This window comes from Hyperoodon ampullatus (assembly GCF_949752795.1).
Source record: "Hyperoodon ampullatus genome assembly, chromosome: 14".
Classification (NCBI taxonomy): Eukaryota; Metazoa; Chordata; class Mammalia; order Artiodactyla; family Ziphiidae; genus Hyperoodon; species Hyperoodon ampullatus.
Window position 1 is genome coordinate 75,047,282 of NC_136927.1, and position 14,863 is coordinate 75,062,144.

General features: G+C 50.6%; 1 protein-coding gene across 14 annotated transcripts in view; it reads right to left on the minus strand.

Annotated features, from left to right (window-relative positions):
- Nucleotides 1-831: 831 nt before the first annotated feature.
- The window catches only part of ZMYND8 (zinc finger MYND-type containing 8), a gene marked incomplete at its 5' end in the record, with an annotated part of 128,678 nt that continues 114,646 nt past the window's right edge, over nt 832-14,863 (minus strand). For 8 of the 14 annotated variants that reach the window (XM_079720316.1, XM_079720314.1, XM_079720323.1 and 5 more), the window contains 5 exons: nt 832-2,411; nt 8,655-8,721; nt 9,876-10,033; nt 11,896-12,135; nt 14,621-14,699. In XM_079720316.1, coding sequence (XP_079576442.1) covers nt 2,272-2,411; nt 8,655-8,721; nt 9,876-10,033; nt 11,896-12,135; nt 14,621-14,699 — 684 coding nt within the window. In that variant the 3' untranslated portion in view covers nt 832-2,271. Of the gene's footprint in view, nt 2,412-4,272; nt 4,357-8,654; nt 8,722-9,875; nt 10,034-11,895; nt 12,136-14,620; nt 14,700-14,863 lie in introns of all 14 variants that reach the window. The other 6 variants (XM_079720310.1, XM_079720311.1, XM_079720322.1 and 3 more) reach the window with 1 other exon arrangement.

Here is a 14,863-nt window from a genome sequence, read left to right on the forward strand (position 1 = left end):
ATGCAGCTGCTTGGGTTGACTCCCACGGGTCCCCTCACATAGCTCATGACTCGCACCAAGGAACCTGCAGGTCTGTTTGCCATGGCCAGTGTCTGCAGACACGCTGAATATCCATCGACTGGGGGCTGTGACATATGCTGTCTCCTTCCACACGACAGGTTCCCACACCCACAAAGAGGAACAAAGAAGCTGTTGTAAGGTCCTCTCTAAACCAGTCCCATTTTGTTCCTTTCACAGCACCAGTCAGTGATGGCCTGCGGGCCAAATCCAGTCCATGCCCTGCTTTTGTCCAGCCTTGAGCTGAGAAGTGTTTACATGTTCAAATGGTTGGGAAAAAAAAATCAAAGTAATTCTGTGACACATGAAGATGAAATGACCAGGGTGTGCCTGGGTACAGCCAAGGCCCCACGCTGCCCACGGAACTCCTAGGAGCTCAGGACCCCATCGTGGCCACGGAAAGGCAATTCACTCCCCTGCCACTGTTTTTCCAAGACTGACCCAGGATTTCCCTTCTGTTCTACATCTCTGTCAGTAAATTCCCAGGAACTGGACTTCCCAGGAAAGCACCACTAGGGGCCCTTATTTATAATGTGCCCGCCACCCATGGAGATGTCGTTCCTAACCTCTCGTGGCCCCGTCTCCTGTGTTTGATCGGGCAAACGTGACACGGCCATCCTGACCAAATGGAAAACTGCATCGAGGACGACCAAGCCATTTTTCCAAAACAGTTTAATTAAAAAAAGGTGAAGAATCTGAAAAAATTGGGGGGTGGGGGAACCCAAAAGAGCATACCGTGCGAGTCCACTGGCTCAGTCACAAAGAAACACCATCATCAAAAAAGATATTTAAGTTTAATACAAATTTTATACAAAGAAAATGTGAAAAAATACTTCCATATGCTAAAAGCAATTATGCTTCACAAATAAGGCCAGCTAGGCTATTTTTTTTTTTGACAACTGCAATTCACAAATGTTCTTTCTCTCCTGTTTTCTTTTAATACTCTCTTTTTATTTCTTCTCTAATATGGGTAACTAGCTGGAAACTGTACAGTTCGCATCCTCTTATCAACAATGAAGAGAAAGGAAACGAGACTAAAATGTACAACAGAAGGTACTGGAATGATATCGTACAATTAGTTTTTCTCATATACATACATCACCTTTTTGCTTTGTTCAATGCTTCTTGTTTTACACAACATACAAAATGGTACTACAGCATACGTAGTGTAACAGACAGCACGGCGGTGTCCTGCGTCCTCTCACACTGCCTTTGTTTCATGCTGACATAAAACGTAAAATTCCATCATATAAATAATACATACATGCTTCATCCCAGACTGAAATGCCCTCCGCGTGCGTCTTGCCTTGGACTTCTCACTTCCGCAAAGCACAGCCCGTCTCTTACCAAGTGGGCGTGAGTGTCTTTAAAGGAACCACAAAGCAAAGAAAAGATCTGTTTCAGAGCTTCTGACTTGAACGCTTTCTAAGTTCTTCCCTTCTGCAACCGAGCTGAGCAGGGCTTGTTTCTAGTTGATATTCTGTAAACAAGGACATTGGGTTTTTTTTCCCTTTTATAGGAGTCATCACGGAAATCACAGAAAATAAACGAGCTCCTCCACATGTCCTTCTGGTCCAGAGAGCTTATCTTGTAAAACATGATAACATAGCATTTGAAAGGGGGCCAATGGTTGGATGTGATGTGCCCACGACAGCACCGAATCTGTGCCAGAAATTCCTGATCCCAATGTGCTGTGTACAGACATAAGAATGGAAGCGGCTCACTTTCCCCTGGGCATCCCAGGATGAGGACCTGTGTGCCACGGTGATCCCCATGCCCTCTCCATACCACTGTGACAGGTGGGCTGACTGACCATCCCTTCTCCAACATCCAAACATTCTTTTTGTTGTTGGGTGTGTTTCTTTTTTTTTTTATTGTTTTTCTCTCTCTCTTTTTTTTTATAAGTTAAAGTCAATACAAATATAAAAAGGGGAAGGTACTCTAGGCTCAATGACATCCACAAATTGTACATTATTTACATCTAAAGCATAGGTTTCATGTGGGTGGAACAGTCCTCTGTCAAGGCTAATGCTGGACGTGACGTAGTGTGGGCTGCCCTCCGTGCCAGGTGCAAAGGCCAAGTCTGAATGGTTGGCATCCTCCAGTCTGAGGGTGGCGATTCTCCTGTCTCACATTTCTTTGCTGTTTCCGGTTTTCCTGGTGTCTGGGTTTTTTTTCCTCCATGGGATGGGTGACTTGTGCCCCGACGTGTCCCTAGTCCCAGAAGGTGTCCAGCCGAGACTCTTTCGGGATGAGGCTCTTCGAACTGGTGCCGGCGCTGTGCTCAGAGCGAGCCGATCCCCGTTTCTCATCGCTGCCGCTCCAGCAACTGGATTTACTGCTCCGGGAATGGTCTGGGTTGGGGGGAAGTCAACCGGAAGGCAGGTTTTTAGCATTCCTGCCCACCTCCAGTGAATCGGGGCCATCCCTCTGTGTGATCTGCACCTGCTTCCTGGTACCACCTTCCCCGCCCGACTCCACACAACACAGGTGGTCCAAATCCTGCCACCATTTACCGCCCTGAATTTGCGGGTCTGTGGCGTATACGGGCAGAACTTATGTTTTTAGGATTTAACGAGAGCCGATTGGAAAAACAGGAGGGAATCACGCTCAGAGAGAATAAAGGTGAGTGGGGACAGGTACTCAGTTATTGAGGAAGGCACTTCTTGTGTGGTACCTGGGACCAGGCACCCCTCCTACATGACCAGACACCAAGCACCCCATGCCCTTGTGTCCTACCTTGGCCACTAAAAAAGGCACTGAAATTTGGCATTCGATCTACTTACTTCTGTTAATGGAGTTTCTTGAGTCAGTTTATAGGCAACTTGAAAAACAGGACTTATAACCAAACCACCCAAAGCAGAGGAGTGAGGACCAGAATGGTTAAGCCCAGCTGGGCTTAATGGTGAAGACCCAATGGCTCCCAGTAAGGACAAGCTTAAGGGTCACTGAAGGATGCAAGAACCAGAGTAAGACCTACGGGAGCTTCAAGGACACGTGTGCCACAAGGAGCTACATCGTGGCTGAGTAAGATACGAGGACACTGAAGGAAGAGCCAAGTGAGGTGTCTGTCCAACTGTGAGACAGCCCCAGCCTGCAGGCTCAGCGGGATGGCTGACTCTAAGAGACCCCATCATATCTTAGATCATTTACCCAGTTCAGACAGATTGGGACAAAACTTTCTTTTTTAACTTCTTGAGGTGGGGTGATAATATTTGATTGAGAAGAGTTGGCTGTCAAGCTTAGAGACAGAATTGGAGTGAGGGAGCAAGGGACCGTATCATCGCCTAGGGGGTGACCTTTCTGGTGATACGGCAGGCATGTATGTGGTCCTGAGGTCTGTTTCTGCAAGATAAGTAGTGAAGAGAATGATCAAAGGATCTCCCAAGTAACATATTCATTCAGGAGAGAACTATTCTTAGTCGCTTGCATCTGTGACCAAAAGGGGGCAGTATTGTGGTGGGCAGAGGGCAGGGGCGCGGAGGGGCGCCAGGGTGGAGCTGTCTTACGGATCCTGAATCCACCTCTTCTTAAGCGGTCTTCCCTACTCGTGATGCCTACACCGTGAGTTCTCTGGAAGGTCAGTGATACAGCTGGTTATCACCACAAGGAGAAAATCCTACAACAATGCGATCAAGTCACACTGAGTCTCCCCAGCTCTGCTGAAGGCGGAGGCCAGCTGGGCCACTTAGAAGAAACAGGAGCAGGGCTGAGCTCAGCACAGAAGCTGCATCCCAGAGCGAGGCTGGCCACCTGAGTCACTGCAGAGCCTGACTCCTCCCACAGACCGGACATGGGGCGGTGGTTGATTCGCCCCATCACTGCAGAGGACAATGGGTGTTAGTCTAGGACCCTTTATGAAAAGAGCGAGGATGAGGCCCCTTCAAGAAGCCAGACTGGGGACTTCCCTGACAGTCCAGTGGTTAGGACTCCACGCTTTCATTGCCGAGGGTATGGGATCGATCCCTGGTCGGGGAGCTAAGATCCCACAAGCTGAACGGCGTGGCCCCCCAAAAAACTCTTTTCCTACTGCGGTTTTCCGATGGCCACCAGAGGCAAAGCTAAGAAGAAACAAGGCAAAGCAAGACCCATCACTCAGGAGAACAGGAGAAGACACGCCCACAAAGAAAAACACACACAGACACACACAAAACGAGCCTTCCGCGCGCCGGGAAAAGTTCCCCGGCAGCTTCCGTGAGGCGGGGTCATACTTACACTTCTGGGCTGGGTAGCTGGGGTGCGGCTGGTGGTCTGTGCTGGTTGGGACAGAGGCAGGTTGCTTGTCACACCTGTTGCTAACTGAAGAGATAGCACAGGCAGCCTCAGAGTCTGGCAGAGGGCTCAAATCCGCACACCCCCAAGGCCTCGCTACTCTGCTCAGCAACAGGCTACTACTGGTCTTAGCGCTGGGTGGCTGCTTTGTTGATGTCCCCATTTTCCAACTTAATGCATTCACAGGAGACTAAGGCTTTTAAAAATGCATATTAAACCATGAACAGGATCACGGGACACAGCACGGCATTACAGATGGGAAATATGGTGTACAATGACATAAAAGCAACTACGTAAAGCCATAAATTCGCAGAATTTTGAAAGCAAAATTCTAGGAACCACTAGCTCTGCCAAGACCTTAATTCAGCCAGGGCAAGGGGAGGCACCAGCACCCCAATTTAGGTGGAAAGCTCCACCCAAGGAATCCAGATTTTTCAGGGCAAGTAATCACTCATCTACTGCCAAGGCTGATGACAGAACAGGGAAGACAGGGCGACGGAGGTGCATGTGGTGAGAAAGACTGAGGAAGAGGCTACAGATGAGATATCAGTGGGCCACTCCTCGGCCGTGACGGAAGGACACCAACAAATAATACCTGAGATGGAAAGGGTCTAAAATGCGTGATAGGAAAAGTGTCTCAATAAAATAACTGTCATAGGGCTTCCCTGGTGGCGCAATGGTTGAGAGTCCGCCTGCCGATGCAGGGGACGCGGGTTTGTGCCCCGGTCCGGGAGGATCCCACATGCCGCGGAGCGGCTGGGCCCGTGAGCCATGGCCGCTGAGCCTGCGCGTCCAGAGCCTGTGCTCCGCAACGGGAGAGGCCACAGCAGTGAGAGGCCTGCGTACCGCAAAAAAAAAAATAATAATAATAATAACTGTCATAGTGAAGAATTTGGGGGAAATCATTGAAGGTATGATAAAGGAAACATTAAAAAGAAAAAAAAAACAACCAGAAACTCCAGGGAAAAGTAAGGCTATATACAAAGGTGGAAATGTAATCACAGTAAACATCTGCAACAAACGGCACGATCAGAATGATGGAAACACAGATTATCGTTTGTCCATTTTTTAGGCTCAGCCAACAGCTGAAAGTGAGAAGACCCAACTGAAGTTACAGGAAAGGATGCACATGTTCTCCACCTTGGTGATGGGAGAGTCAAAGTGGGAAGACGGGGCTTCCCTGGTGGCGCAGTGGTTGGGAGTCCGCCTGCCGATGCAGGGGACGCGGGTTCGTGCCCCGGTCCGGGAAGATCCCACATGCCGTGGAGCGGCTAGGTCCGTGAGCCATGGCCGCTGAGCCTGCGCGTCCGGAGCCTGTGCTCCGCAATGGGAGAGGCCACAGCAGTGAGAGGCCCACGTACCGCAAAAAAAAAAAAGTGGGAAGATGGCAAGTCTGGATATGACAGGGGTAGGAGAGGTGAGGGAGATGGTGGGCACCCAGAGAGGGGGCAAGAGATACTGTCCCCAGCTGATAGAACAAGAACTAAGGAGGAAGTGTTTTACTTGACCAAAGTAACCCATAGGCACATCAAACAGTGACATAAGTAGTTTGGGAGGGGGGCGAGTAGAGAGGTGATAAAAGACCCCAATTATCTTCTAAAGCCAGAAGTCAACAAGCAACGTCTAGATAAAAGTCCAGAAACAGAAGTATGGGGAAACACGTTATTTACATTATTTACAAATAAGGTGGTTAAGTGCCAGATGTACCCAAAGACAGCCATGGAGACTGGGACTAGAAACTCTTTTTCCCAGTACAGCTTTATTTTCTCTAACTATAGTCATCCCTTGGTGTCAGGGATGGTACAGGGGATTGGTTCCAGGACCCACCGCAGATACTAAGTTCCATGGACACTAAGTCTCATGGTCGGCCCTCCATATCCAAATCCATGGATTCAACTAACCACAGATCGTATAGAATGGTATCGACTAAGGGAAAAAATCCACGTATACGTGGACCCGTGCAGTTGAAACCCGTGTTGTTCAAGGGTCAACTGGATATGCGCGCGTTGCTTTACAGTCTTAAAATGAAGAGACAAGTGAACAGGAGAGGCCCACGCCCACCCCGAGGAAGCTCCTACCCCCTACTAAACCTTCCTCCCTCCCGACTAGACCCTCATCTTAACCAGCCTAGTTCCAGAAGAGTATAAAGAGCTCAGAAACCTCGGTGTGTGTCAACCTCTGTAAAGCCCACGTTCCTCCACAAGACTCCATCTACACGGTCAGCAAGCAGTGAGCGCTAGCAGAAACCATCAGACGTAAGAGGAATCAGAAAACGAGCCAGTCTGTCTGCTCTGACGCCAACCATCACCCAGGGTGCTTTGGTGAGTAAATAGGGGAAAGTGAGAAGTCGTGAGCTCACTGTCCTGACCTGGCCTGCAGTGACCTCCCGCCTGGCTCCCTTCGGCCCACACTCCAAGATAACACGGCAGCACTGCCTGAAAAATGCTTTTTCCTCCAGCTGCTGACAATGTGGGACCTTTCCCTCCCTCCCTGCCCCCCCATCTCATCATTAGCCTCCTTGGGATGATCTTCTCCCCACTCCCCACCCCCGGCGCCAAGTCACCAGCGTCTTCCAGGCTGCTGGCTTCCTCTCTCCAACTTCCCTTTCTACCCCCTCGGACACCAGGGTGCTTCAGGTCGAGGAGGTGGGGGAGGTCAGCCAACAACGGCCCGTGGGCCAAATCCAGGCCAGTGCCTGTTTTTACAAGTACAGGTTCACGGGAGCACAGGCCCACCCATCTGTGTATGTCATCGGTGGCTGCTTTCATCCGACAACGGCAGTCGAGCAGTTCTGACAGACACTGTGTGGCCCTCGAAGCTTAAAATATTTACTCTCTGGTCCTTTACAGAAAGTCTGCCAACCCCTGTGCTAGGTAACATCTCATCCACCTCGGAACTGGGGTACGATGCATCTCCCAACCGCCTTCCTGCACGCAAGCTTCCCTGTCCCAGTAGATTCCATACTCCCAGGGCATCACTAATCTTCCCAAGGCCCGTTAATCTTCCCACATGGATTGCACCATTTTGCTGCTCCAAAACCTCAACAGCACCCCCTGTCTGCAGCAGTATTTCCAACTTGAGCCCTTCTCACTCCACCTTGGCAATTTTGACATGTCCACTCAGTTCATGCTTTTATTTCAAACTCATTTTCAACATAAGTCAAACAGAAACTCTTATATCATCACCAAAAGCAGGAAAGCAATAATACCTGCCATACATAGAAGACAACTCTACAAATCAACATAATGAAAACCAAACTGTAGCAGAAAATTCTAGGTGGGTGCCATGCTGCTGAAGTTAAAAAGACAGATATCAAAAAAAAAAAAAAGAAGAAGAAGAAGAAGATATTAAAGGGATGAAGAAGATACCTTAGCACCAAACTGAACTTGTTCTCAGAGATGTAACCAGAGGACTGAAGGGGGAGTGAGAAGTGAGTTTTTTCAACAGGTGGTTCAATTGTATTTAATGCCAAGTTCGTGAAGTCAGCTCATGCCACTACCCCTGGTGCACCCCGAACCTGAATCCCACTTTCCAGCCCTTCAGGAAACTTTCTCCAGCCACCCTAACAAAGGACATCGCTTCTTCCTCTATGCACTAAAAGAAAATGTTTGGTTTTCAGTTGAAGAGAATGACCCGGCAGACAGAAAGATCCTAGAGCTGAAGGACCTTGAATTAAGCAGAACTGTCCTCACTGAAGACACCTTCTTTGAACCCTTCTGGAATGCCCTCAAACCGGTTTAGGAGGGTGCAGGGGAAAGACCCTTTGGGCTAGAAAAGAGGACAGCTCAAACTGCACAGAAGGGGAAAACCAAATGTCAGTGTCAGATAATCCCCCAAAACAGCCTACCAGGTTATCCCTCAAGTAGAAAGAGTTTTACAGAAAGATCATCTACCTAAAAATTTTCTTTTTTCCTCTGAATGCTCAAGTACCCTCATCCACTAAATGAGGGCATTGGGACCTCAGGGATAGTTTCACAGTTTCATTTCCTGTGGTCATTTCTCTGAGGGCAGAAGAACTGCCCAACCCAAATGCATCTTCTACGCCACCCCAGGTCAGCAACGGAACCCTATGTCTTTGATGTGGAACCCCAAGAAATCAAACAAGTACAGGTAAATCCTGATCCGTTTGGAGAAGTGCCTGAAAGCCACCTTGCCCCACCACTCCTTCACCCCCGCTGACCCGCCCAGGGCACCCCCAAGGATCCCTAAGGACCCACAGTTTGAAAATCACGGCCCTGCACCCTTCAGCTTCTCTCTGAGGACATGGCTCCCCTTTGCCTGTGTGGACCGTGACAGCACCATCCGCCCACCAGGGAGCAACATACCAGAGCCTTGGTTGGAGCCTAAGAGAATGGAGGAGGGCGTCTCCCTGGAGCCAGAAAGGTCGAGGGTCTAGAAATACAAAAAGAGAGAGATGGAGGCAAGGCACTGGGGCCAATGCAGCCCCCCAGGGAAGCCCAGGGATCCATGGGGGCGCTCGTCACGGCCACTACAGCGCCCTCGTGCCCTCTGCCTGGCGTGCTCAGGCGGGGGAGGCCAGGTCAGCCAGGGGGGCCGGCCCTGCACCTGTGCCCTTTTCTGCTCTGCCCCCCCAGAACACAGCACTGGGGGCTCCTCACTGAACTCTAGAGCTGCGGCTTCAAGAACACTGGTCCTCAGCTCCCCCCTCTGACCTAACGCCCACCCCAGATTTCTGCCACATCCCAAAAGGAAGCACAGCCGTCCCTCAGTACCCGAAGTGGGATGGTTCCAGGAGTCCCCAAGGGTACCAAAATCTGGGGATGTTCCAGCTCCTTATACACACAAAAAGGCCTAGTACGGTGAATACAGTGGGCCCTCTGTATCCGAGGATTTCGAATCCATGGATTCAACCAAACATGGATGGAATTTCGGTTAGTTGCATCCAAGGATGAGAAACCCACGGATACGGAAGGCTGACTGCATATTACATCAAATTGTATCAGTTCACTTTTATTTCACCTTAACCTCTTATTAGGCAATAATGTCAATGAAATCAAAGGGTTTTAACTGCTGGGATGACTTGCTTTTTTCCTAATAGACATGAAATAAATACATACATAATGACTACAAATGTAAAAAAATGATCAAGGTGCCACCTTAACGTTTGCGTGCAATTACATATACCACACACTGGGCAAGTAGGAGGTGGAACCTATGTGTCCAAGAGAGCAGCCACCACCCTCCTGTGACTACCTGTATTTAAATTAATTATAATTCAGTAAAATTTAAAATCCAGGTCCTCAGTCACACTAGCCACAGTTCAAGCGCTCAACAGCTACATGCAGCTAGTGGCTCCCATACTGGGCAGAGCAGATACAAAACATTCCCAACATCTCAGAAGGTTTTGTGGACAACGCTGCCCTAAACACGCACCTTGTGAAAAGGAGCCCTGCTAAGACTGTCACCCCCATCTGCAGCCTGAAGACAGACAAACCTCCCTACAGCACAGGACTCGCTGGGGTGGCGGGCACAGGGGTGGGTCTGAGACTCTGCGTGGCCCAAAGGCATGTGGGATGGAGACTCACCGAGCCACTGTCCTTGCTTTTCTCAGCTGGCGTCTCCTTCTCTTTCGAGCTGCTGGTTTCCGGGGGGGCTGCCTGCGTGTTGGAGGAGGTCCCCTGGGATGACTTGTTTAGTGTTTCCGTGTTCACCTCGGCATCTGCTTCCTGCTGAGGTGCAGTAGCTGAGGGCAAAAGGGGACAGAAGCCAAGTATAAGCCGAGCGTGGTGACCCCCCGGGCCCACGGGGAAGCCCGTTCTGTGCAAACCAACACCTGTAAGAGACGCAGCTGCCACCCAGGCCCACTCAGGGCACAAGCACAGGCCCAGGGTGGCTGGACCAAAGCTTTCCAGACGCAGGAATCCCAGACTGTGCATGAAAATATCTTCATTTCTAAGACTCTGTGATTCAAGTTTTATTCAATCATTCTGGAGAGAAAGGAACGTTCGTGAAACAAACACCCTGTAAACTGCTGTTCCAATTACTCATTTCATCATTTCTAATTTTAGACCAGTTTTCACCACCCCATGTTTTACCCTATAACAGCAGAGTTGAGCGCTTCTGACAGGCCACCCAGGCCACAAATCCTGAAATATTTACTCTCTGGACCTTCATTAAAAAAAGCTTACCAACCCCTGCTCCAGAGCTTCTCAAATTTGGGTCATTCATGTATCACCTTTGAAAAACTTACCAATCCGTAGATATACTCCCTTATCATATTATTTATGTTACTTGTATTGAATTAATTTATTTTATTTATTTTCAGGTGCGTTGGGTCTTTGCTGCTGCACGCGGGCTTTTCTCTAGTTGCAGCGAGTGGGGGCTACTCCTAGTTGCAGTGCGTGGGCTTCTCGTTGCAGTGGCCTCTCTCGTTGTGGAGCACAGGCTCCAGGCGCACGCATCCCAGCAGCTGTGGCTCGCGGGCTCCAGAGCACAGGCTCAGGAGTTGTGGCGCACGGGCTTAGTTGCTCCGTGGCATGTGGGATCTTCCCAGACCGGGGCTCGAACCCGTGTCCCCTGCATTGGCAGGCAGATTCTTAACCACTGTGCCACCAGGGAAGCCCTGTTATTTGTATTTAAATTATTTGAAATGGAGAGTTTTATTTCTAAGCATAGAAATCTAATATTAGCCATAAATAAATGCTAACTTTAAAATAATCACTAATAAATATTATTAATAGATTCTAACTAGACAGTGTTTCCTGCCGGAGTCTCCTAGCCTGGGATCTGCTTGCTCTGTATTAGAAAGAGACTTCAGGGGACTTCCCTGAAGTCCCCACAGTGCGCCACAACTACTGAGCCTGCGCTCTAGAGCCTGCGAGCCACAACTACTGAAGCCTGCGAGCCACAACTACTGAAGCCTGCGTGCCCAGAGCCCATGCTCTGCAACAAGAGAAGCCACCGCAATGAGAAGTCCTCGTACTGCAATGAAGAGTAGCCCTCGCTTGCTGCAACTAGAGAAAGCCCACGCGCAGCAACGAAGACCCAACGCAGCCAAAAATAAAATAAATAAATAAATTTATAGAAAGAGATTTCAAAGACCGATTAGTTCCAAACCAACACTTTTTCCTTCACATGAGCACTGGGATCCCTTATTTAATGCTATGAGTCCAGGATGGGCTCCATTGTAGGGGGCTGTCCTGTGCATTTTGCAGGGTATTTAGCAGCCTCCCTGGCCCCTGCCCTCTCGATGCCAGCGGCACCCCCCTCAGTTATGACAACCACAAACGTCTGCAGTCATTGCCAGTGTCTTTGGAGAGGGGACAGAGACAAAAACTGCCCCCGGTGGAGAACCAACCACGGCAACTCACATGAAACTAAAGTGATCGTCACAAGCCCCGCACCTTGGCGAACAACACTGTGGCCAAGGAGACCAGAGGTTCAGAACACCTGTGTCTGGAGTCTCGGCTCCATGTCTGTGTGCTGCTCTCTCGTGTGTAAGAGTCACACAGGTGGTGAGCGAGCATGACGAGGGCCCTGTGGTCCAGGGGGAGCCAAGAGCCCGCCCTCCGCAGCCTGGGCCAGGAGGTGCCCCCAGGGCCCTACCTGACTGCGTGCAGGACTTCATGTGCTCAGGCCAGTGGGCCTGCTGGCAGGGGTAGTCGCAGTAGCTGGTGTTCCAGCAGCAGTAGAAGATGGCCTCCTTCTTGCAGTTGGCGCACCACTGCTTCTTCTTGGTCTCGTCCACCGCCTGCTGCTTCTCCAGCTCCAGCTGCTTCTTCACCTCAGCAATGAGCCGGTCCCGCTCCTGCTCTAGGCTCTGCCGCATCTCAGCCATGGTCAGCTCTGTGAGCGGAGGGGAGGGGACGGGAGGAGGGGGAGGGGAGGGGAGGAGGGGAGGGGGAGGGGGAGGGGAGGGGGAGGGGAGGGGAGGAGGGGGAGGGGAGGGGGGAGGGGGAGGGGAGATGGGAGGAGGGGGAGGGGAGATGGGAGGAGGGGGAGGGGAGATGGGAGGAGGGGGAGGGGAGATGGGAGGAGGGGGGAGAGGAGGGAGAGGGGAGGAGGGGGAGGAGGGGAGGGGTGATGTGAGGAGGGGGAGGGTACGAGGGGGAGGGGAGGAGGGGGAGGGGGAGGGTACGAGGGGGAGGGGAGGAGGGGAGGGGAGGAGGGGAGGAGGGGGAGGGGAGGAGGGGGAGGGGAGGAGGGGGAGGAGGGGAGGGGTGATGTGAGGAGGGGGAGGGGAGGAGGGGGAGGGGAGGAGGGGGAGGGGGAGGGTACGAGGGGGAGGGGAGGAGGGGGAGGGGAGAGGAGCGGATGCCAGCTTCATCACCCGTCCCCTGGCCCAGGCCGTGGGGTCATTCACACCAGGTCAGAACATGGATTCCAACAGACTCAGGTGTGGATCCTGGCTTGGAGATGCCCTGGCTGTGTGATACCCCCTGGGTGAGTCACCCAGCCTGCCCGAGCCCCAGTGTCTACATCTGTAAGATGGGCATCCATCACGCTGACCAACAGAGCTGCTTGTGATAATGCACGTCAGGTGCCCAAGATGCAGATAAGGGGGCCCCATGGGGATTCTGCAAGAAGCCCTCAAATAAACCCTTGAAACGATTTCCACTAAACTCACTTTGAATTTTATCATTAGTATAAGCCTTTTTTTCTTTTTTTTTTTTTTTTTTTTTTTTTTTTTTTTTTGTGGTACGCGGGCCTCTCACTGTTGTGGCCTCTCCCGTTGCGGAGCACAGGCTCCGGATGCACAGGCTCAGCAGCCATGGCTCACGGGCCCAGCCGCTCCGCGGTATATGGGATCCTCCCAGACCGGGGCACGAACCCGTATCCCCTGCATCGGCAGGCGGACTCTCAACCACTGCGCCACCAGGGAGGCCCAAGCCTTTTTTTCTATCAAATACTTACATAGCACCTACTATCTGTAGGCACTGTTGTAAGCACTTTATAAACATGAACTCCTTTAATCTTTTTATACTACTAATCCTATGAGGTAAGCATTACTATAATACCCCTTTCACAGATGAGGAAACTGAGGCACAGAGCTAACAAGGGCAGAGCTGGGGCTACAACTTGGACATGCTGTCTTCTTGGTGTGTGGCTCTAATCTAGCAGACAGGGCATCGTGACTGATCATTAGGCTAACAAAACAACTATCAAACTGCTCACGCTACTGAGATGTCTCTCAATTTTACATCAGACAACAAGTCCAACACCTGGGAGCAACTTGCACACTGGAATAAAAGAAAAATAAATGGTTCCTCGATTCCTTAAAATCCTCTTCCTGAAATTAAAAAAAAAAAAAAAAAAAACACCCTCCAAAAACCCACAAAGAAAGAAAATTAACCCCTGGTAAAGATAAAAAGCACTTGTATCCGGACACAACATTTCCAACTAGGCGCCTGCCAACCATGGCAAGCTCTGTCCAGCCCACATGTATTTTTTCAAATGTGTGGCCACTATTTTTAAATGAAACGATTCTGCATAAAAATAGATTCCTTGACTCTACAAGAAAAACAGGAAGAAGTGACAGCATTCCAATAAACTTCCCTCGTGGCAACAAGGGAAGGGGCAGGGCGGGGGCGGGGCTTCCCTGGTCGGCTTCCGAAGGACTGGAGTTTGCGTGATTTAAACAAGTATCACCTGCAACCAGGTGGGCACCCCCTGGGTCTGTCGCCCTAACAGAACCTCCCGGTTGCCAGCGTTCTCTGAGGCTGATACTACTCAAGGGTCTGAAAGAAACTGCTCTGCCTTTGCGGGGAGACGCTTTTACAATATCCCCACAGAGCGGTAAGCGAAACATCAATCTTATCTATAATCCAGTGGTCACAAGGAGGAAAGTCCAAGACTTTAAGGTGCCTGACGGTCAGTGGTTACAAGGAGGAAAGTCTGGAACCACAGCGCCCAGACGTGAACTACAGCTGTGTGACTTTGCACGTGTCTGTGCCTCAGTTTCTGCTGGAAATAACAGACCCCTTTTGATCAGAAGGGTCTCTGTGAGAATTAGCTAATTCATGAAAACTTCAGCCGGTTGCTGGAACACGGTCAGAGCTCATAAGCAGGAGCTGCTACCAAGGCTGTTGTGATGACTTTGTTGCTGATGTTGCTATTTTGAAAAGAGGGACGGAGGGAGGGTTCCCTCCAGCTCCAGCCTTCATATCTGGTTTCTCCAGGTCAGGCTCTCCAGGATGCTGTGGTCTCCCCACGAGCGGTGCATCCCCCTGCCCTACTTTTGATTCAATTCACATCTGGGTCGAACGCCAGAGGTGCCAAGAAGCTCACATCCAGAACCTTCCACAGTGCAGACCAAGTCAGCAGGACTTACCCAAGTTGTGTTTCATTTCCGAGAGCTCCTGCTGGTGCAGCCACTGGAGCTTCTCTATCTCAATCCTCAGCCTGCGAATCTGTAAGGAGAGAGAAAGACGTTTTACAAAGTGCATCCGGGGGCCTTTTACCAACAGGGCTCGGAAGCTGCAGCTCTCATTACAGGGTTAATGTCATGTGCTGAGGCAAAGAGAGGGCAGCCCGTGCTGGCCTCCCCACAGCTGCAGTAAGAGAGGTGGGCGCC